At 38.9% G+C, this 24582-nt stretch overlaps 1 protein-coding gene across 1 annotated transcript in view; it reads left to right on the top strand.

Annotated features, from left to right (window-relative positions):
* The window catches only part of MYO3B (myosin IIIB), a 628721-nt gene that overhangs the window by 259081 nt on the left and 345058 nt on the right, over positions 1–24582 (top strand). Inside the window, exons 21-22 of the mRNA XM_027865702.1 lie at positions 563–651; positions 8130–8259. Of these exons, the coding sequence (XP_027721503.1) occupies positions 563–651; positions 8130–8259 (219 nt within the window). The remainder of the gene's footprint in view (positions 1–562; positions 652–8129; positions 8260–24582) is intronic.

The following is a 24582-nucleotide window of genomic DNA, read 5'->3' as shown; positions in this document are numbered from 1 at the left end:
TTTCCCTTATTGGGTGAGGTTATTCACATAGCAGATTGCATTCTGCAGTTTTTGAAAAGTTTAGTCTATTGACACCTCTATTAATTTTCCTGAGCACCTATAAATCTTGTGTGTTGCCAAGATGAATTAAAACTCACATTATCTTCATCCTCTCGGGACAACTTCTGTCCTGAAGCAAATTGGTGATGTCTCTGGTATTGCAAAAAACATTTGTGGGGAGCTTTTAGGGAGAACAGGAGACGCATCATGCTGGGAAACCATGAACTCTGGGATGCCTAAGGAGGGGGTGAAGTCACGAAGAAAATGCCCGACAAAAACACCCCCCCTTCTAGCCTGATGTCTGTAATCCAAGTGCAGTGACTGTCTCAAACTTAGCCCTAATTCTCTTTATTTAGAATCTAAGCAATCTAAATTTCTTTATTTAGAAGCTAAATAAAAAGAAATCTAAGTTTTAGATCTTCAGGGGCTCTTGGCAGGCACCTGTGACTGGTTTAAGTGGGAAGCCTCATCCAGACGCTCTCAAGGGTATTTCATGCTATGGTTTACTTGTGTCTTTAAACAGATAAATTTGAAGATAATCTTCGATGTAAATATTTCTGGAGGCCAAAACGAGTGGAGCTATGCTTCGGCATTCAGCACTATGCTGGAAAGGTAAAAGGTGTTTGACTGTTATTGGGTCTGAATTTAACAAGAGATAAGTGGCTACTTCGCTATATCTGTGAAGCTTGTGCAATTGCTTGCAGATTTCTTTCTTTTTTAAATTCTTCTTGAATCCCTAGTCATAACTCACAAACTTTCACAGTGGGATTGATCACAAAAGTTGCCTCTGGCATAGAAACAAGTTTCTCACAGGGGTGGCCTAGAGAGGGGCCATCTGCCTCTTACCTGAGGTATTGCCTAGAAGTGACAGCTCTCCAGAGAGCAAACATATTACATCTTTTCCCAGTGTGTTTAGTTGTGAACGTTCAAATTTTAAAGTAATTCTGGAATGGGAATAAAACCAGGAGGGTTGATGTAATTTTAGGCGAGGCCTACAGGGGACCGTAACATCCAAATAAAAAGCCCAGAAAATCAATTAAACGTCCAGATGTTTATTCTACCCAACACCAAGCATCAAAATATGTGGAGACATGGGATCATAGATTTCGAGTAGGAAGGGACATTAGAAGCCATCTGGTCCAATCTTCTCACTTTATAAATGAGGAAATTGGAGCCTAGAAAAGTTCATTGACTTGCTCAAATTCACATGGAGAGTTAATAGCAGGGCCAGGATTTGAATGTAGGTCCTCTGATGACAAGTCCACTGGGCTAAGCTGTTGATGACAATCTAAATCGTTTTCTTTTTCTCCAACTACTGTGACATTATATATCAACTTAAATTTCATGTTCCAATAGCAGAGTCAAGGCAAATGTTCGAAGTTTCCTTTTTAAAAATATAAATGGCTTACATTTATTTGCATACATTATCTTGTTATAGCCTCACAACAACCCAATGAGGTAAGTACTCCATACATCGATAGCTCCATTCTATAGATAGGAAATTGAGGTTTCAAAAGTTAAAGTGACTTGCCCATGGTCACACTGCCAATAAATATGGGAAAGGGGATTTGAACCAAAGTCCTGCTGAGTCCAAGTCAAGCATTGTATCTACTATATCATATTATACTTTACATATACCATATTCTACCTAATTATATCACATTATACTATCTACTATATTATACCTTACCTTTGTATAATGTTTTAGTTTTTTTTTTTAATTTTTATTAGACAATTGGGGTTAAGTGACTTGCCCAGGGTCACACAGCTAGTAAGTGTCAAGTGTTTGGTTTGAGTGCAGATTTGAACTCAGGTCCTCCTGACTTCAGGGCTGGTGCTCTATCCACTGTGCCACCTAGCTGCCCCCATGCCAGTCAATATTGGGATCAATCCTGTGGGTAGCCACTGTACTTTTAGCCTGGGTAAGATGGGAAGACAAAGAAAGAAAAGAAAGAGAAATTAAAAAGATGGAAAGAAAGAAGGAATAAAAGAGAAAGGAAGGAAGAAAAGAGGGAGGAAGAAAAAGGAACAAGAGAGAAAAGAGGGGGATAGGAAAGAAGGAAGGAAAGAAAGAAAGAAAATAGAAGAGAAAGGAGAAATTTTAAAACACTGTATGTCCAGATTGCTTTTTAAAATATATGACATGATATAAAAGTTAATTTTGCCTAACATTGTTGCAAAAGCAGATGAAGAAGGAATTCTAATGTAAAGGAAGTTTTCTTTTGGATCCTGGTCAGGAGCTACGCTCTGCTTCCCCCTCTTGAATATATCCCATGCCTTTGGTATCAGTGCTTGATTACAGTAACAACTCACATTTATACAGTGCTTTAAGGTTTACAAAACACTTTCTTCACATCTCTTTGAGGCAAATAGTATAAATATCACTATCCTTATTTTACAGATGAGAAAATTTAAAAGTTAAACAACTTGCTTTTCCATAGCCTGATCTACACTAAGTGTTGATCTACACTAAGGGGCAGGACAAAGTAGAATGTCCTTGGGGCTCTGCTGGTCCCTTGACCACTAGCTGAAGTATAGACAGCTAGCAGTACATATATGTAATGCTCTGAGTGACTTACCCTTCTCTGATGCTGAGAGGATTTTTACTCTCAGGAAACTTGGGTCAAAAAAGTACCAGCAATGCCTTCATGATCTGCCCAGAGCATTATTTCACTCTGCAAACCTAAGTAAGTTGCTTCAGGGAACATGATGGAGTCAATTACAGAAGAGAAAAATGATTGTCATGCATCAGTGTGGGCCCAGTTGAGGTTAGATAACACAAATTTGTAGTGGACTCAATCAGTTCAACTTCATGATATTCTCCAATAGCATTCAGTAACATAGGGGTTGGAAGAGAGAAGGTGGATGGTGGAGGTGACCTATGGTTGAGGAATATCGGGGCGTGAGTGTTGTAAAGACAAGCAGACAACGAAATAAAGAAAGCAATGTATGATTGAACTGGTCAACTTAGAGGATCAAAACTGTGAAATAGAAGCCTGAAGATTATTTCATATGATCTCCCCATCTCCCCCAGTTTCTGGAAATTCACTTAATATATACATATGTATGTATACATGTGTATATACATATATACACACACATATATACATATAGTGTGTGTATTGTGTATATGTAGATAGATAGATATGTATACACACACATTAAGGAAGTCTTTATTCATTCTACACATGCCCTTGGAAGTCTCATCATTATTTATTTTCCTTAGCAGTCTGGGATCCCTCATTGATCTTCAGCAATTGGTGTGAAGGTTGTTTTACCACTAGATGTCTCCTAGTGCACTTTTCCCACCTTATACTTCCCTAAAAGTGGTAATAACAAGGTACTAAATGTATCTTTGTAATCTATAAGAGTTAATATAATGTAAGACACAGTAAAAATTTCCTGGACTACAAGCCTAAAGCCCCAGTTTCTAGTCCTGAATCTGCCACTTATTAGTTAAACAGTCTTGGGTAAACCATTTAGGCTTCTGTTTTTTTTCAGTCAATCAATCAGTAAGTATTTATTAACTGTCTACTGTATGCCAGGCAATATGGTAGGCACTGCAATGAGTTCCTTGAGGACAGGGACTGTCTTTTGCCTTTCTTTGTAGCCCCAGTATTTTGCAGAGTTCCTCAAACATAGTAGGTGCTTTATTAACTGACTGATTAAAATACAAACACAAACAATCACTACTCTCAAGGAGCTCATATTCTTTTAGAAGAGACAAGCACATCAGTATGCATACACAATAGCTATTATGAGAATAAATACAAATAACTGCAAGGAAGTTAAATATGAAGTAATTTGGGAGGGAGGGCATGCACTAGCAGACAGAGATCAGGAAAGGTTTCATGTAGAAAGTAGTTCTCAAGTTGAATCTTGAAGGAAGGGAAGGATTCTATGAAGCAAGGAAAAGGAGAGAGTGTATTCCAAGCATGGGGATTGGTCAGTGCAAAGACATAGAGATAGGAGATGGGTCCTGTGTGTGAGGAATAGAGGGAAGGCCAGTTTGGCTGAATCAGAGTCCAGCAAAGGAAGTCATGTATAATGAGAATGGAAAGATAGATTGAGGCCACGTTTGAAGGGCTTTAACAGTTCAACAGAGGAGTTGATATTCAATTATAGGCTATAAGGAGCCACTGGAGTTTTTGAATGGTGGAAAAACACGGCCAGTTCTACACTTATGGAAAATCACCTTGGCAGCTATGTAGAGGACAGGCTGGGATGGGGAGAGACTTGAGGCAGAGAAACCAAATTAAGAGGCCCTTGTAATACTCTAGGTGAGAGGTAATGAGGATCTGAGATTAAGGTGGTAGTCACGTGAAGAGAAGAGGTTAAATGTAAGAGATGTTGTTGAGGTTAGATGTGAGAGATGTTATTGAAGTAGAAATGACAAGATTTGGTCAGAGATTGACTATGTGGAGTGAGGGAGAGTTAGGAGTCAAGGATAACACCAATCAATCAGTAAATAAACATTTATTACATTTATTAAGCACCTACTATGTGCCAGACACTGTGTTAAGTGCTGGGGATATGTTGTTATTTAATTAGTCATGTCAGACTCTTAATGACCCCATTTGGGTTGGGTTTTTTTGTTTGTTTTTGTTTTTGTTTGTTTGTTTGTTTTTTTGGCAAAGATACTGGAATGGTTTGCTATTTCCTCCTCCAGCTCATTTTACAGATGAGGAAACTGAGATAAATGCGTTAAGTGACTTTTCTAGGGTCACACAGCTAGTAAGTATCTGAGAACAGATTTGAACTCAGGTCCTCCTGACTCCAAGATTGGCACTGTATCCACTGTGCCGCCTAGCTGCCCCCTGGGGATGTAAAAAGAGGCAAAAATCTAGTCCCTGCCCTCAAGAAGCTCACAATCTAGTGGGGGATAAAAGAAGCAAACAAATATATACAGAGATGCTATATACAGTATAAAAGAGGGAAGATGCTGGAATTGAGAGGGGTTAGGAAAGTCTTCCTGTAGAATGTGAGATTTTGGTTGGGACTTGAAGGAAACCAGTAGGCAGAGATGAGGAAGGAGAACATTTCAAGCATGGGAGACAGCTAGAGGAAATGCTCAGATCTAAAAGATGGTATAAGGGCAGCTAGTGGAGTGGATAAAGTACTGGGCCTGAAATCAGGAAGACTCATCTTCCTGAGTTCAAATCTGGCCTCAGACACTTACTAGCTATGTGACCCTGGGCAAGTCACTTAACCCTGTTTGCCTCAGTTTCCTCATCTGTAAAATGTAAAAGAAGAAATGACAAACCGCTTCAGTATCTTTGCTGAGAAAATCCCAAATGAGGTGATGAAGAGTCAGGCATGAGTGAAACAACCGAACAACAACAAGAGATGGCATATTGTTTGTGGATCATAAAGGAGGCCAGTGTCACTGGATAGAAGAGTATAGGACAAGGAGTAAGTTATAAGAAGACCAAGAAGAGATTGGGTGGGAGGCAGGGGGTCCAAGTAGATTTTGAAGTGCTTTGAACATCAAACTGAGAAACTGAAGGGAGAGATGTCGCATTAAATGAAAGAATGCATAGGAAATGCCTCAAAAACTCCAAAATGATGGAATATTAATAAAAATAGCATAAATATAATATACTATATAAATATTAATAAGTAAAACTTAAATATAATATAAATATAATGCAATATAAATAATAATAGAATAATAATAATAAACCATGAATATGAAGAATATAGAGAAGCAAAGGAAGATGTGTATGAATTAATGCAAAGTAAAGTAAACAGAACCAGGAAAACCATGTACACAATGACTACATTGGAAAGAACAACAATAACAATCAAAATTGAATACAGCGAAATTAAATGACCGAATTTGGCCCCACGGCAGAGATATGAAAATGCACTTCCATCTTTCTTTGCAGAGGTGTGGAGATTAGGGGTGTGGATATATTCAACTGCATATAATGGCAGTCTTGGTTAATAGTAGTTACTTTTGCTAAACTGCTTTGCTCCTTTTTATATTCTTATTTTAATGGATGATTGAGAAGGGAAGAGAGGTGAGATATATTGGGAAATGAAGGTGATGTAAAAAAGTTTATCAGGTTTTTTAAAAAGATAACTGTAAGATGCTATATAAATGTAGCAAAGCTGTCCCTCACATGTAGGGAGGGGTATTGTAATATAGCTTGAAGAGAAGCAGAATAGACATCTCTCACCTCTTCTCCTCTCTCACCTCCTTCTCTGAAGGAAACTTTTAATTTCTGTCAGGAGGAGAAGCAGGAGATTGAAACCAGAATCTTGGCCACTTTGCTGTCCTCAAAGAGAAGAAAGAGACCAGGCTAGAATGATGTCTATCTACTCCTTAAATATTATTAGGCTAAAGAATTTGGTTTTCAGGTTCAAGCTAAATTTCTGATTGCTCTTTCTTTCATGGGGAGAGGAGGATCCAAGCTTTATATCCAAGGCTTGCCTCTCTTCCCATCAAACACCCCAGTTCCAAAAAAAAGACACATAGAAAGTAGCAAAGAAATCCATTTATCCAAGTTAGTAGCAAATCAGAGAGAGTAACATAGGAGAATATATGCCAGAATATATACAGAGTAAAAGTTCTCTCATTGGGAGCAGGTAGAAAGTCCCAGATCTCAACCAAGGGGAAATTCCCTGAAGCCTCTGGTAAGTATGGCAAGCTGGAGACAGAGACACGATGGAGATTGACAGCTCTTCTCACATCAACTTCTTCCTGGGGCTTTATTTTCCCCTCAGCAATCTTAGGTGGGGTTGGCATCATTCATCTTCTCTCTCAAGCTGGAAGCCAGAAATGTTTGAAGCAATTGCAGAGATCAAAGACTCAAGAGACTCAGAGAGACTGAAGAGGTCTCCTCTCTCCCAATCTTGCCCCTCACACGCAGGAGCAGGGCATTGATTTCCACCAATGAGGGCACAATAGCAAAGTAAGGAAAGAGTCCCATACCAATGGGCTGTGGGACTCAGGTTACATAAATATAGAGTTTTACCAGAAATAGACAAGAGACCAACTTCTTCTTAGCAGGATTGGTTATAGGACACTTCACATACATTACCTTATTTGATTCTCATAACAAGCCTGTGAAATAGGCTGTTGTTGTTTAATCATTTTAAGTTGTGTCCAACTCTTTGTGACCCCATTTGGGGTTTTCTTGGAAAAAATACCGGAGTGGTTGCCAGTTCCTTCTCCAGCTCATTTTACAGATGAGAAAATTGAGGCAAACAGGGTTAAGTGACTTGCCCAGGGTCATACAGCTAGTAAGTGTCTGAGGCTAGATTTGAACTCAGGAAAATGAGTCTTCCTGATTCTAAGCCCAGTGTTCTACCCAGTGCACCAATAGTGTGAAGTGGGTACTATTATTATTATTATTATTATTCCTATTTCAGCTATAAGAAACTGAGGCCCAAAGAATTTCAATGACTTACCTATAGTCACATAGCTTCCAAGTATCAGGGATGAGATTCAAACCTAGGTCTCTCCTGGCTCCTTCACAACACCTTATTACCTCTAATCAGTGGTAGTGGTAGTGGTAATGGTAGTGGTAGTAGTGATAGTGGTGGTGGTGGTGGTGGTGGTAGTGGTAGTAGTAGTAGTAGTAGGAAGAAGAAGAAGAATTTATTTCTATACATAACTAGATAGGCCAGGGACTAGACCTTTGATTTAATTAGTATAAGAAATTCCCTTGTGAGGAAACTCTCTCTACCAATTCAGATCAGCACATTCTCAGCAACTAGAGCATTGAGAGGTTGTAACTTGCCCTGAGTTAGAATGCGTGACAGGTGGCACTTGAACTCAGGTCTTCCTGGCTCTGAGACCAACCCTTCTCCTCCCCGGGGTTGCTGTACTTGTCCTTCACCGTAAGAGGCCTCTGACAAGAAGTGAGGGTGAAGGGGCCCTGTCATCAGCTACACATCCACTGGGCTTTATTTTGACTTCCTTGTCCAGATTTAGAAAGCACAGCTGCACCAGGTTTGAATTCTCTTCAGAGGTCTAGCTTTAAACCACTCTCAGTCACAACTAATTACTCACCTTAGGCCAATTCTCCCTGTTACTGACGGCAGGTCGCTTATTTTTTGCTTATTTACTGTTTCTGATGCAGGTTTTATACGATGCTTTTGGCTTCCTTGAGAAGAATAGAGATACGTTACCTGCTGACATCGTCATGGTCCTGAGAACTTCAGAGAACAAACTTGTTCAACAGCTCTTCTCTGTTCCATTAACCAAGACAGGTATTTATTCGTCTGCTAGGCTAGGCTGAGCTACACTGCTCAGGTGGTTTCCATTAGCCTTACGGTTCTGGTAAGCCTTCTAATCCTAGACAGTGAGTTCAGAGGAAAAAGTCATTCTTAAAACTGGAAAATGAGATTTGAAAACTGCCTTGTAGGTAGAGGGTACAGGGGGGTGGTGGGGTGAATCGGGAGTGGGGTTGATGTGAACGGTCTCTCCTGTTCCAGAAAGGTAGTTTTAAGTAGGGATTCTTTGCAGATTTTTGCACTGTGTGGTGGCTCAGTGGATAAGCCTGCAGTCGGGAACACTCATCTTTTTGAGTTCAAATCTGGCCTCAGACACTTATTAGCTGTGTGACCCTGGTCAAATCACTTAAACCTCTCTCTGTTTGCCTTAGTTTCCTCATCTGTAAAATGAACTGGAGAAGGAAGTGGTAAATCATTCCAATATCTTTGCCAAGAAAACCCCAAATGGGTCCCAAAGTGATCCATTCAGACATGACTGAAAAACAATTGAACAACAAATTATATATATGTGGATGTTACCCTAATTAAACAAAATCCTGTTTGTCATTCAAATTCCTTCATAATCTGCCCCTCCCTTTTCCAGTCTTCTTACATATTTCACCCTCCCCCCTCCTCCACCGCCTACTACGCCATCTTTGATCCAGTGACATTAGCCTCCTTGCTATTCTTCAAACAAGACACACCATCTCCCAATTCCCAGCATTTTTACTGTCTGTTCCCCATGCTTGGAATCTCTCCTTCCTCATCTTTTCCTCCTCACTTTCCTGGCTTCTTTTAAATCCCAAATAAAATTCCACCTTCTATAGGAAGCCTTTCCCATCCCCCTTAATGCTAGTGCTTTCCTTCTGTTGATTATTTCCAATGTATCATGTCTGTATGTTGTTTATACATAGTTGTTTGTATGTTGTCTTCCTTCAAGGAATGGGACTGTCTTCTGTGCATTCCTAGCACTTAGAACAGTGCCTGGCACATAGAAGGCTCCTAATAAATGTTTGTTGAATGAATGACTAACACATATTAGATGTAGATATTCAGTTGGTCCTCATTGTTCTTGGATTCCATATTTGTGAACTCACCTACTTGCTGAAATTTATTTGTAACCTGAAAATCAATACTTGCTGTGCTTTAGAGGTCATTCTGAAATGCCACATCTTTCAGGAAGTCTTTTCTGACTAATTGAAAGTGAGATTGTGAATGCCCTGAGGCCTCTCTGTTTTCAAATAGGAAACTTCTATTATTTCCCTTCTATTTTTGATCTGACAATATGGATTTACCTCTTTGTATATATGGAAATACCAACCCAAGTCATGCACCTCAATAGGTCTTATGACTCAGTGGAAAAAGGTTGCGGGAGGCATTTTTGTTTTTTTAATAGCTTTTTTTTCCCAATTACATGTACAGATAATTTTCAACATTCATTTTAAAAAAAATCTTGAGTTCCAAATTTTCTCCCTCCCTCCTCCCTAAAAAAGGTAAAAATTTTAAATATATTATGTATGTGCTATCATGTAAATCATATTTCCATATTAGTTATGTTGTGAAAGAAGAAACAGACCAAAAGGGAAAAAAAAATATGACAAAGAAAGAAAGTAAAAATAATATGCTTCGTTCTGCATTCAGACTCCAGTTCTTTCTCTGGACACTGATAACATTTTCCATCATGAGTCCTTTGGAATTATATTGGATCACTGTATTGCTGAGAAGAGCTAAGTTATTCATAGTTGATCATTGCACAACATTGCTGTTACTGTGTACAATGTTCTCATGGTTCTGCTGACTTCACTTTGCATAAGTTCATGCAAGTCTTTCCAGATTTTTCTGAAATCCACCTGCTTGTCATTTCTTACAGGACAGTAATATTCCATTACATTCATATGTAGAGTAGGCATTCTTAATGTTTTTTTTTTAATGTCATGAATCCTTGGGCAATCTGGTGAAACCTATGCATCACTGATGATCTGTATAATCCCAGGCAAGTCCCTTACCCTTTGTTTGCCTCAGTTTCCTTAACTATAAAATGTGAATAATCATACAGCATCTACTTCCCAGGATTGTTAGGAGGATCGTAAACGTGCAGAGCAGCAAAAAATTTGAGTCATCAGATGCGCACATTCCCAGCTGAGACTGAACAAGAAGAAGGTAATGATGCTCTGCCTTCTTGTTTCAGCTCTCATACCATAAATGGATATCTTTTTCCCAGTTTAGTGCCATTTTTTCCCACATTTTTGCATTTTTTGATGGTGATTTCATTATTTAAAATGGCCCCCCAGAGGAATGCTGAAGTGTTATCTAGTGTTCCTAAGCACAACAAGGCTGTGATATCCCTTACAGAGAAAATACAGGTGTTAGAAAAATCTCATTCAGGCATGAGTTACAGTATTATTGGCTGTGAGTTCAATGTTAATGAATCAACAATACAGTACATCCAGAAAAAGGAAAAGGAAATCCATCAATTTGTACTTGAGGCTGCTCTGGAAAATGCTAAAGTAAATGTTACTAGAAGCTTGCAGGAACCTAACCCTGTATGTCCCCTATGAGCAATGGTTCTGTATTCACTGATTCAGTGTTTGAGATGGTTTTATAGAACGTAACTATTCTGAATAATGAGAATCAACTATAGATATAGACATTGACATAAACATAGATAGAGGTAAGACTTAGATATAGTCATAGACATACACATAGACACAAATGTAATGGGGGGGGTGATCAGGGACGTCCCTTCACTGCTGCCTGGGACCCCTCCAGTGTAGCTGGACATGTATACTCTGGCTCCATGGAGAGATATATTCTGGTTAAGTTCTAAAAGACTTGTGCTTTGAGTTGATGGAGTGGTTCCTCATAACGGGATGACTGAGAAGGTTGTCTACTGAGCTTGGAAGTGTCACCCACTCACTATGCTATAAATATAGAAGAAAAAGGCCCATCCACTCCCTCTCTTCTTTTCTCTTTTGAAATTCTGCCAGCCCTTTCTTGGTTTTCTAACAAGGCAAAAAGGGAATTTCTCTCTTTTCCCCACCCAGTAATCATGGCAGTGAGAATATGTGTCATAGTTGCCATGGTCAGCACCTATTATTTCATCCATATAGGAAGTTCCCTCCACCAGTGCAGATCTTGACTTGCTCTGAAAATTAGAATTTTAAAGAGTTGTCCATAGCCCTAAGAGGCTGAGTAATTTGCCAGTAGTCGCACAGCCAGTAGATAACTGAGGTGAGGCTTGAATACAGGACTTCCTGACTCTGAGACTAGTTCTCTCTCCATTAAGTATTGGTCTCTCTCCCTCTGTATACAGACACACACACACATACACATATAGTGTTATATTAATTATAACATATTATTAGATTACATCACATATAACTTCCCTTGAAGTGCATAAAACCTCATTGAGGTGTCCCTATCTTCTCAAAGACTGTGCCAGGGAAATAAATGCTTGGGTAGGTCCTATGAATCTGAAAGGGCTTGGAAGACTGAATGTCTGTTGTCTAGGACTAACTGAGCAGAGAAGTTTGTCACTAGAGCAACAGCAGGAGGAAGAATTTCTTGGCTGAAGTAATTGTCAGAGAACATCTAATAAATCATAAAGGTGTGATCTGTTGCTGCATGGAAAGAGCATCTACACCCTGTATATTGCTCTTTCCCGAGTACTTGAGGGGCTGGAAGGTGTAGAAGAGGAATTTGAATTGTTCTTTTTGGCTCCAGAGGGCAAAACCCCAGGAGCTTGCAAAGAAGGAGATTACAGAGAGGCAAACTTAAATTTGCATTATGGAAAAAAAAAATGATTCCTACTACTTAGAGCTATCCAAAAGTGAAATGATCTACCTTGGAAGTGGGCTCCCTCTCTTAGTAAGTCTTCAGGCAAAATCTGGATGATTGCTTGTACAGTTTTTTGTAGAGGGAAACTCTTGAACATTTACAGGTTGGTCTAGATGGCCTCTGCAGTCCATTCCAACTTGGAGATTCTATGATTCCATGAATTAATGGAAACAGGAAGTGCTAAAGTCTCCATTTGAATAGAGGAGAAATAAGCCTAGAAATACCACTGGTTACTTTTACATTGAATGGAAAATTTTTGAATAGCTTTGGCATGAGTTAGATCTTTCTGACAACAGAGGTTTTTTAATTATTTACCTTTGTCTTGGGAATGACATTCAGTCACTCAGATTTTGGAAGCCATAGAGATAGGAACTAGTCCTGTGATTTCCTGGTAAGGAAAACTTCTAGGTGAAGAAACTCCCTCAGTGCAGGCAGAAATTTATATTTTTTGCGAATATAAGACTTCTTTGAAACTAATATTCTTTAAAAGTTGACTAGGGTATGTTACATGTGAAATTTATCAAAAGGGTAAACTAAGGCAACTTTCTCCAAGCAAGATATCATTTATTAATGGGCATTTGTTGTTCAGTCATTTCAGTCTGACTTTGTGACCCTATTTGGGGTTTTCTTGGCAAAGATACTAGAGTGATTTGCTATTTCCTTCACCAGCTCATTTTATAAATGAGGAAACTGACTTGCCCAGAGTCACACAGCTAGTAGATATCTGAGGCCATATTTGAGCTTAGAAAGATGAGTCTTCTTGATTTCAGACCTAGCACTCTCTCTAGCTAGTACCACCTGGCTACCGCCAACAGGGGCATGCAGGCTGATAATAAAAGGTCGATGGCTTGCCTCCATTTATGCCAAAGACTCCAAATTAAAGATGCATCTAATTTTTATAAGCATAGAACAAAGAATAGAACAGAAACCATATTATTGGTCAGTATCACAGGGATGAGGGATTGTTATTGGTTACATTAAAAAAAAAGTGGATATAGCCCAGAAAGTGGGCATAGCCCACACATGGGATGGAGACCACTTCTTTGCATCCCTAAGAAATGCTTTTGGGAATTTTATGGGTCCCAGCTGCATTCTGGAGTTACTGTTAGGGACCCAGGCATATAGACTCACTGGCACCTGGGGATTAGATAAGACCACCTGAATTGCTAAAGATGGGACAAGGTCAGTTAGTCCAGCTTCTCAAGGATAATGTACAAACCTTTCAGGAAATGCTAATGTTTTATGGGAGTATTGAGAACCAAATTTTTCTTTAACTAATAGCCATTGTGGGAAAGCTTAAGCCTTTGGTATCTAATTTCGGGGAGAGAGGAGACTAAACTTTGAAATTTATGACCTTTTTCACTCAGAGACAGAGAAAAGGCTTTAGGTTTGTTCCATAGATTCAGAATATGGTTACAGAATAAAGTCACTTACAGAGTAAAATCAAATATAAAATACAGGATCATGAGTTAATTCTTGCAAGTACTTGGAGGTCATACATTACCAGTAGTCACACAATAGATATCAGAGGTGAGACTTAAAGCCTGATCTTCCTGGCTTTGGGGCTAGCCCTCCATCTGCTATGCCATGCTGCCTCTCAAATAAAGTGAACTGTTTCTGAAATGTGATCTTGGCTGGTAGCCAGGGCAATGCCATGTTAAAATGCTTGAGCCTCCTTCATGCTAAGAAGACATTAAACATGTCATGGACGTTAAATGCCAAAGCTGTGAGGAAGAGCTCTCTTTAGAACTATTAATCAGAAAGATGTCCTAATCTAGGGCAGGCCTTTCCTACCTTGTTCTTCCCCTTTGCCTTGTAAGCATCTTCCTGCAGTTATTATGCCTGAAGTTTCTGTTCATTTCATTCCCCATAGCAAATGTTTCTCTTTTTTCAGTTTTTGGTTAATTCCCTCTCTCTTCTCTCTCCTTGATTGTGCCTAGTTCATCTTTCTCTCCCCCTCAATGTTTCCCTCTCCTACTCATCCTTCTTTTCTGACTGTGAAGAAGGATCCATCCTATCCTTCTCCCAAGACAAGACCCAAACAGAACAGACTGAGATCTGTAGTATCTAGACCTAGAAATGATCTTCCGAGGTCATGAAATTTAATCCCTCCATTTTACTAGTGAAGAAACTGAGGCCCAAAGAGGGATGGTGACTTAGCTGAGTTCCCACAGATGGCAAGGGGCAGATGATGGATTACATCATCTAATTCCAAATCCAAGAACACTTACTCTTTATCGTCTTATGCACACCTTGAAACTTTGATCTAGGGAGGTATTGATATAACATTCTGTACCTACCCCTAACACAATTCAGTTCACTTCAATTTAATTCAGTTGAACAAACATTTATTAAATACCCACTCAATAACTTGCATTGTGCAAGGCATTAGAGATACAAAGACAAAAACCAAAAAGTCCACATCTTCAAGGAGTTTTCATTCTACTGAGAGGAAACCACAGGTACACAGACAAATCCAAAAGGTATATAAAGTAAAAACAGAGCAATTTTGTTAGAATAAGTCACTTACTATGCTCAGAGTAAAATAAGGCTGATGCTACTCTGATTGCCTCCCTCATGAGTTGTTGTAAGGAAAAGCTTATAGAAATGTGAACTATTAGCATTACTTTTTACTAATCAATGCTTTGTAAGCAGAAATGTAATGTCAAATGTAGGTCAAATGTTTAACAACCAGCAGAAAAAAAATACCCTTAAAAGTTTAATCTGCATGATTAACATTTTCTCCATCTCTTTCTTAAGTATAGACCAGGGGTGGGGAACCTTTGGCCTCGAGACCACACGTGGCCCTCTAGGTCCTCTAGTGAGGCCTTTTGACTGAATCAGAATGTGAAGTTTCGATTCAGTCTACAATCAACAAAACAATAAATCAAGCCCTCATCCGTAGTGTTTTCCAAATTCCAAAGTCTAAATGCTCACACTGAAAATTTACTAATCATCTCTCCAGAGCACAAGGAGCTGACTCCAGCACACCTTTGTTTGTAGGCGTTTTTGAGGTCTTCAGAGGATGGTTGCCAAGCAGATCAAAAGTATAATAGTACAGAAGAATAGTTTCCTCATTGGGCTTGGGCCAAAAGTAACTTTCTTATAGTAACTCAAAATGCCTTGCATATGGCAGGTACCCAAACATTTGTTGAGTACATTTTAATTTCATTCTACAAGGAAAAAATATCCTGCTATAGAGTCTTTATTTAAATAGTCTCTAATACAAGTTCATTAGGATATTATCTATTTCTGTCTTTTTTTCCCTCTAAGAACCCTCCCTTCTCCTCCCCCCAAAACAAAATAAAAACCTTGTGGGAGTTGTCGTGGTATCAGATTATCTTCATTGTCTTACCCTCCAAGATATGAAAGTAGAACTAATTATGCGTGCTTTAGAATAATTATACTTTGCTCAAGGAAGAGAGGGAGTGGGTTTGTGAACTAAAAAGACCCTTGCTTTTTAAGGGTATTTAGTCCAAAATCTCACAAGTGACGTGGAAGATGCATCCTAAGCAGTTATTCTTGTCGCTGCATTTTTTCTTCCCTTACAAGTCCCTTCTTTTTTAACAGACTGTTTCCCTAGTACCTTTTTATAAAAATATATGTTTAAATTTCAGTAGTACTTACAGTAAAAAACCCACCTGAAGTACCTCATGTGGATCAGGCTGTGCCCATCAATTGGCAAAAAAAAATTGTATTTTGTAGCAAGTACACAGCTTTTCAGTTATACACCTGTTTCATCTACATCTGTGGCCAGCTGTGATGAGTAATGAGATAAGCGAACAAGGAATTTGAGAGTAAAAGATAATGTCAGGTTGAACTGGTTCACCAAGTTGTTGAATTCAGGAAGAAAAGACAGTGTCCAGGGACGAAGGTGTTGAAAGGAACCAAAGAGTAAAGGGAATGCTGCAAGTAATGAGGACAAAAAATTGAGTTTGGGGTGAAAAGGCATATGGAAAAGACAGAATAATGAAAGATTATGGTCAGGTAAAGGAATTTTGAACTTTAATAACATGGAAGTAGAATGTTTGTGGGTGATGGAAAGGTCAAGAGTATATGTAAAGCTGAGATAGAATAGAGGAGTAGATGATGAGAACTGAGTAGACTGAGGAAATGGGAAGGTAGGTATATGCGAAAGAGCATAAATACATATAGCAATCTCTGAGTCATTCTGCTAGAGAGCGCTCAACCAAGAGAGAGGTCCAAATTTCACCTACAGGAAAATTCCCTCAAGTCTCTAGGGAGGAAAGCAAGAGTCAAAGACCTGTAGAGGATCTGGGTTTCACCTACCAGAAAATCTGTTGCTTCCCAAAGTACTTTCTCTCTCTCCTTGGAGTCGATCTCAAAGAGACTCTAAAACTTGGGCAAGTCCTCTCTGAAAGCAGGAATGAAGATTCTCCCTTCTCCACAGCTCCCTCACCAACTCTTTTGCTCACATGAGCAAACAGCATTGAGTCATCATTCTCATCACCAAATTAGGAGTCTTGCCTGACCAACAGCTCACAAAATGCGTCAGGCTTGAAACCAGCATTCTATAGTGGTAGGGAATGAGAGTTCCAAAAATTGTTAGAAATCATTGGCCTAGACACAGGTCACAGGCTTCATTACATTAATCTTTACGGCTGGCTGCACATTTAATCTTGAAGCGGAGGCACAGGATAACTGATGCCAACAATGACCTCCAGATCTTTGCCCTTCCTCAAAAGGGACTCTAATTGGGTCAGACCTCCCTTGATTTGCCAAATACTCCGGACTCAACTGTTTCTGCCCACAGAGCCAACTTCATCTATGCACAGAGGCGTACTCAGAATTTTATCTTCTGTGTCTATGTTTGGAAGTGGTTGTATGAGAGCCTTTAAAAAGGAAGGCGAAAGAATCCCTTTTCATCATTGCTTCTCTCTGTTGCCCTCTTGAGATCATCGGCACCCTTGCTCAGCAAATGGTTTCTGCTTACTAAAAGAGGGGGGTTGCCAGGTCTGAGTCTGGCAACCTACAGGGGAAAGGAAAAGCTTGGCTGAGCAGTATAACTATGGCTTGCTACCTTTGCCTTGTTTCAACTCGGAAATAAAGTGGAAACCAGGTTTTTAACTTTCTTCGAAAAAACCTCTGTAAACAAAGTATCAGAGAGCCTGTCACTGACCTGTTCTGTAGCTCTGTCTTAAGACAGGGAGGGTAGGAATGAATTCTGGGGGCAGGTAGGCGGTGCAGGGGATAGAGCACCGGCCCTGGATTCAGAAGGACCTGAGTTCAAATATGGCCTCAGACACATAACACTTACTACCTGTGTGACCCTGGACAAGTCACTTAACCCCCATTACTCCTCCCCCCCCAAAAAAAGAATGAATTCTGGAGCCTTTTCCAGAAAAAAATAGTGACAAGAAGCAATGGAGGAATACTTCCTTTCCTTCACCCCTTTCGAGTCTTTAGACTGTTATGTAGATGGCTTCTACCCTCAGGAGACAATGATAATAATCCTGGTAGCTATGTGACCTTGTATAAGGTCACCCACTGCATCCTGGGCCATATGCCAGTCATCTTGACCTTTGTCTGGGCACTGGATTTCAGTGAGTCTGAAGGAGAGTGTGAGGCTGATGACTTTGTGCAGCTCTGCCTCACTTAAAACCAATACGTGTGCAACTTAAAACATCACCCTCCTGATGTCATTGGTCCTCTTTGAGAAAGAATGACAACAAACCCTTGTACAAAACTTGAACTTCTTATCTGTGAAAAGAGAGGGTTGGAATAAAATCCCATTTGACTTGAAATGTCTGTGATTGTATGATTCTATAATTGATTCATTAAAATGAATCAGAAATGATTCATTAAAACATAGGAACATAAAATGAGAGCTGGGAGGAATTTTAAAGGCTACTGAATCCAACCTCTTCATTTTACAAATGAGGAAAATGAGGCACAGTAAGCATCAGTATCTGATCCTAAGTCTTATACTCACCCTGAAAATCAAAGCAAACACAACTTTCAGCCTGGTATTTGTAGTACTCTGGGAAATCTGAGTAAGGCCTTGTCACATCTGTTCATAGCTTTAGAACTAGTTTTCCAGCCTTTGGTAAAATCCAACACTTTTCAAATTTGTGGACACTAGATGGTGCTGTTCCAGAATTAAGAATTCTCAGCACGGCCCCTACTGTTGTTACTTACCTTAAACATCAATAAGAACCAGGAACAAAGAGATAAAAATCAGCTTTCTTCTTCTAACCAAAAGAACTCTCTGTGTGTCATGTAAGTTTATCTGATTCCTGCCTGGAAGTGACTTTGCCCTGCAAACTGAGATGGTGAAAAAAGAAAAGAATAGAAGAAAAGAAATTTAGCTCCAAAAGACAAATACTTTTTTTCCTGTGGAAGAGTCTTGTAGTATGTATCTATGTATCTACACGTGTGAAGATGTAATATTTACATAGATGTATGTATATAAACACATATGTATGTATCTGTGTATCTACATATATATAGACATCCACATCAAACATAGTAATTCCTTTGAGTTACTCAGTTCTTTTCCCCCCAAAAAAGTTGATTGTATTTAAGATGCCATTTTAGAATAGTAAGTACTGTTGGATTTTCTAAAACAATACCAGCTTATAATTTCTTTTATCTTTGTCTGGAACTGGGGAACCAATTCGTATTGTCCTATAAAGTTTTATAACCTCTCAATTCAATTAAAAATCCTCACCAGGTTTTGAGCATAGTACAAAAATAATATTAAATTTCTGAATTTTCAGATCACTTCCATATCCTCTGCCTTCAGTGGGGGTGTAAGTGTAGCCTTTGAAAGGAAAGTGGGAACTATATAAAAGGAGAATGTATAGAGTGTGCCGAAACAGCATGCAATTTCTCAGTCTCATACTGTTGGTGTGGGGGTGAAGCGGCACATTTGCTTTCTGGAAAGGAAGTTTTAAGTTTCCTGGAGTTTAAGTCTGTTTCATATCTTTGGTGTAATGGAAAGCCATCAGGGGCACTGCTGCTCTTTCTCATCTTATTTTCTTTCCCTCTCTGATTTTTGCCGCCATGCTTCATCTGTCCTCTCCCTCTGCCTTTGTGGCCCCCTTCCCTCGTTGGTGAGTTCTTCCCAGAATCTCCATTCTGAGGAAGGGACCAGACAAATGGTGCTTCATCCTCCAGACTTTGCCACCATCTGGATCCCCCTCTGCCCAACCTTTTAACTCCCTTTTATGTTGTGTTATTCCCCTCTTCCCATTAGAATTATGCTCCTTGAAAACAGAGACTATCTTTCTTTTTGCTTATGTTTATATCTCCAGGGTTTAGCAAAGTGTCTGGCACATAGCACCTATTAAGGGCTTGTTGACTTGGCTTTTTGATTTGACCTAAACCCTGAGTCTTCTTCTTGAAACAGCTTGGTACTATCTTGGTGACTCTAGCTGTTACCAAAGTTATTTTATAAACTTCTCCTCTGTTGGTGGAGCTAAGGGCAAAAGCAAAGAGGCCCAGTTTTGTAATCCATTAATGGTTTCCACCAAAAATTACTAAAATCTAAACTTTGCAATTGGATAAATACTATAACTGGTTGCCTTTGGAGAGAAACTGATGCTGCTCAGAGGAACCTTTCATTAAAGTCTAAAAGAATGGTTTCTTTTCACTCTATAGCTCTTGGTCTGATTGTACTGTCCTGATTTCCAATGTCAGACATGGGTTTTTTTTTAAGATTTTTAAAAAAAATTCAGTTCCATTTTATTTTCAGGGTGACAGTCATTCCCTTTCTTCTCCCTGCCCTCATCTATTCCTCCCTCGCATTGAGAAAGCAAGAAAACCAAAATCCTTTACAAAGATATATAGTCAAGCAGTTACTGCTTTGCCATGTCCTAGATAGATAGATAGATAGATAGGTAGATAGATAGATAGATAGACAGAAAGAAGAAAAAAGAAAGGAAGGAGGAAAGATAGGTAGATAGATCTGTACTGAGTCCATCCCCCTTCTATCTGAAGTAGGTAGCAAAGACATGAGTTTCTGTTGAAGGAAATAATAGAAAGAAGGCTGGCTCTAGAATCAGAAGAATTGGATTCAAACTCCATCTCTGTCATTTACTATCTATACGACCTTGGGCAAGCCAATTAATAGCTCAAGGCCTCAGTTTCCCCAAACGTAAAATGAGGGAATTGGACTAAATGAGGTCCCTCCTACATCCACTACCATGATCATATGGTCCTTTCTCTCTCAAAGTACAGCATCACTAGTAATTTCCTTTATTAGTGGATCTTAGAGAAAGAGATAGAAATACTTTTTTTCACAGCAGTTTTACTGAAGCTTTAGCTCTCTTGTTAGAAGCCCATCACTTGAATTCAGGTGCAGAGAGATTCCTGTCATTTCTCCCATTCCACCTTACTCTTTCTATATATCCCAGAGTACTGAAAAGGTTAAAAGGATGGGAAATGATTTCATGAGACATGGGGTCATAAAGAGACATGCATGGCTCCTCCTGAATTCCTGAAGCAGCAGGCTGACTGGTTTCCTCTTGGTGGTGTAGAAAGTGGTAGAAATGCATACTTCTCCCCAGCAATTTCTGATTTCTAAGATTCCCAGTGATGATCAGGTAAGTGGTGGCAGCTGGAGTCAGTTTCTCTCCCTCCCCCTTCCCTTTCCTTCATGTCTTTTTTTTTTTTTATTGTTTCCTCTCTCACATTGCCTGTACTACCCTTTTGCCTTCTGAAGAGCAATTTCAGATGTAACAAAACTTGGTTTGTAACCCTTTCCAGGGAAGCTGGGTTTTCTGAGCATTATATGTGTAGTAACTTATATCCCTTTAGAAATCTTCAGCTAGGACTATTAGCACATGAATGGTGAAACTTAGAAAACATTGGATTGATGTTTTAAGAAGACATATTTTCACGTGTAGAAAGGAGTTCTGCTTACTAACCAAGAGCTAAAGAAAAGTTTATTTGAGTAGGAGGGAAAGTTTCAGAAAGATTCTACAAAGTCTAGTTCTTCAGATCTTTTGAATTTTGGGTTTGGTTCTGGAAGGAGTCAAAAAGTTGTGGGAGATCAGAGCAAAAATAACCCAAAGAGATTTGGCTTAAGTCAACACTTAGAACAAAAACTGTTGGTTGGATCTAGGTTTGAACCAAGGTGACCTTGGGCCACTCCTTATTTCCTTCGAATCCCTCTGTAGAACTCACTGACTGCTCCTTTGAAGTCTGGTAGGGAAAAAAAAAATCAGCTGAAAATTTTGCCAATCTCTCCTGACAATTAGCTGTCACAAATGAACCTTTTCTTTTATTGAAGCCACTGAGGGGGGCAATTTAGGATCACATGTCAATCAATTGAAAATCATTTATTAAGCATCTTTCTGCACCTGGTGCTATACTGAAATGTTTTAAAAGTTGAAAGAATAGAGTACTGGTCCTGACCTGGGTTAATTTATAATAACAAGATTAATGAGACATATACAAGCAGATGCAAATGTCAAACGAGCAATACTGTGGAACAGTGAATAAAGAATAACAATATATAAGTACAAACAGCCCCAACCCATACTCACTAGCTAACTGTGTATCCCTAGGCAAGTTTCTTAGCCCCTCTAAATATCAGCAGCTCCCCAAGCCAAGAGGTCTTACTGGGGCTGTGGTTAAATTTCAGGAGGTCCCTGAACTTAGATGGGGGGAAATCATCTTTATTTTCACTAACCTTTGGTTTCCTTTGTATTTTATTTCATGCATTTAAAAACATGAGAAGGGGAGGGGAGCATTTATATAGCACCTATTGTATGCCAGGCATGGAAAAAGTTTTTTTTTTTTATTAATATTATCTCTTTTGATCCTCAAAACAACCCTCAAGGTAGGTGCTTGCTATTTTATAGTTGAGGAAACTGAAGCAAGCAAAAGATTAAATGACTTTCCAGGGGTTTCCTAGTTCATAAGGTTAAGAACTCCTACCCTAGACCTTTTCCACTAAGTCACAGAGCTATTGGGTTGCATGATTTGGGTCAGCATTTTTATATGGACATAGAAGGTAAAACCCTAGGGTGAGGGGAAAAATGGAGCTGAACTAATGGAAGTTTCTTATTTGGAAATAGAGAAGTGCAGGGGAATTCACAATCTTACTATCATTTAGTCAGAAAGAACTTCCTGAAAGAAGTGGTATTTCAGTATGTTTCTAGAATGAGAGGGAATTTGGTAAGCAAGAACCTGGAGGGCATTTTAGGCCTGGCTTAAGAAAGGACTTGGAGGGAAAATGGGATAATTGTGTTCATGAGAGAGTGATTCTAAAAGGCACACTGGGAATGGGCTGCTGAGTAAGACAGAATAAGGACATGGATGGCCACACGTAGAAGCAGGGAATAAGCATCTGGGTTTTAACATAAAGTGTTGCGTGACGTCTAAGAAAAGGGTAAAGGAGAACAGTTTAGTAATGATGTTTATAAAGCATGGTTAGAGGGGTCTGTAACAGTGATAGCACTGCTACAGACAATCAGTCAGCATGCATATATTAAATACCTACTACATGCCAGACACTGGGCTTAGTGCTAGGGATTCCAAGACAAAAATATGGGACAGAAAGAGCCTCCCACCTGGCTTAATAGTTGTTGATCAATTGTCGATCTAATAAAGAGGAAATTGATTGTCCTGGTGAGATACAAATAGGATCTGGCTTAAAATAATGTCTATAAGAATTATGTTAATGTTTTATTTTTGCTTTCTACACCACTGTCACTTCCCAACAATTTCCCCCTTTACCTTGAACCTCTCTTGTAATAAAGAAAAATAGTTGATCAAAACAAATATGCACAAATACTGCAAGTAATAGAATATGTTGGGTTGTTTTTACAAGATTTAAATTTATTTTTAATTTATGAAATAAACTAAGCTGTTTTATAACATAGTATAATATAATAAAAAAGATGTATAGTATAATATATATAGTCTATATACAGTGTATGTATAATATAATAGTATAATATAGTATAGTATAGTATAATAAAACAAGAAGTTGTAATCAGGTCCACCACCTCTAATGAAGCAGGAAATACATTTAATTATCAGTTCTCAGCAACCAAGATTTATCTGTTAGAATTTAAAGAAATGGGCACATATAGGGAATTCATCTGTTAAAAATTCTTTTCCTTTTTCAAGGACCAGCTCAGGTACCTTCATGAAACCTTTCTAGATTACCCCCAACTAGAAGTAATCTTTCCTTCCCCAAATCTCTCATGCTTCCATGTTTGACCTCTTCTATTTATTTATTTCATTGTAACTTATATTTAGTTTTTTTATAGATGTTCTATCTCGTTGCTAGATTGTAAATTCTTTGAGAGCACAGATTTTTTTTCGTATTTGTATTTCCAGTGCCCAGAACAGTGCCTTGCATATAGTAGATACTTGATAAATATTAATCAAATGAATAAATGACTGATTTATATGAAAGGGAAAACATCAGGATTTAGCATAATACCTGTTCTATCTACTTTGGCAAGGTTATTGTGAGGTAAAATGAGATATAAAAGTAGTATAAAATGCATGATGACTATATTACAATGATGCCTTAATTAAAAGGACTCCTGGGAAGAAAGTGCTTTGAAAACAATCCAGTCTGCCATTGGAGAAGATTTAAGAAGTTCAGTCTACTTAACCCTGAATTAGTGGCAGAGGCTACTTTTTTGGGAAGGCTGAGGTCACAGTGCATGGGACAGGGATTCTTATCTCTTTAACCCTATATTATCCTTTCCTCTAGGAATGAAGTTTTTTATGACAAAATGTATCATTAGAACGTAATCTAGGATTGAAAGATTTAGAGCTGGGAAGGGACCCTAAGAGATTGTCTAGCCCAATATCTTCATTTTACAGATGAGGAAACTGAAGCTGAGATAAATTGATTAACTTATCCATAGTTACATAACTAGTAAGTGTTTAAGCCAGGATTCAGACTCAGATTTGCTAACTCCAACTCTAGTGTTCATTCCAATATACTAAACTTCATTAACAGATGTGATTCCTATACTAATATTTGTTGACTAAACTGACTGATTAAGACTATTAAAGTACAATTGGGGTGCAACAAATCATTCCTCTCAGGAGGAGATGGATAAGAGGGCACGATAGCAAAGTTCTCAGAGTCAGAATCATAGTCTGGAGAGGAATAAAGCAAGACTTGTCTGGGCCCATTCCCAAATGGAAGCCCTCGAAAGTAACTCACCAACAGGAGAAAGGGGCTGGCCTGGCAGAGTGATATTGTATAGTGAGAAGGTCTCAAGTGCTGATGAAGTTTCAGGATGTGAGGGCAGCTGTCGGTCGTGGTGGCAGAGTCCTTAACGTCAGAAAACAAAGCCAGGTGGGAAATGACGCATGGCAGCTCTGGGCAAGTCTCTTTACTTCCTGGGCCTCGTTTTTATCATCTATAAAATGAGGCATTTAGACTAAATGATCTTTAAGTTCCCTTCTAACTGTAAATCTGTGAGTCTGCGCTCTTAGAAAATTTCAGAGCACAAATTATTATACTGTTTAGTTACAGAATTC

The sequence above is a fragment of the Vombatus ursinus genome, unplaced genomic scaffold, assembly GCF_900497805.2.
Source record: "Vombatus ursinus unplaced genomic scaffold, bare-nosed wombat genome assembly UNPS02014779.1, whole genome shotgun sequence".
In the NCBI taxonomy this organism is placed as follows: domain Eukaryota; kingdom Metazoa; phylum Chordata; class Mammalia; order Diprotodontia; family Vombatidae; genus Vombatus; species Vombatus ursinus.
This window is presented reverse-complemented; position numbering and strand designations above follow the sequence as displayed.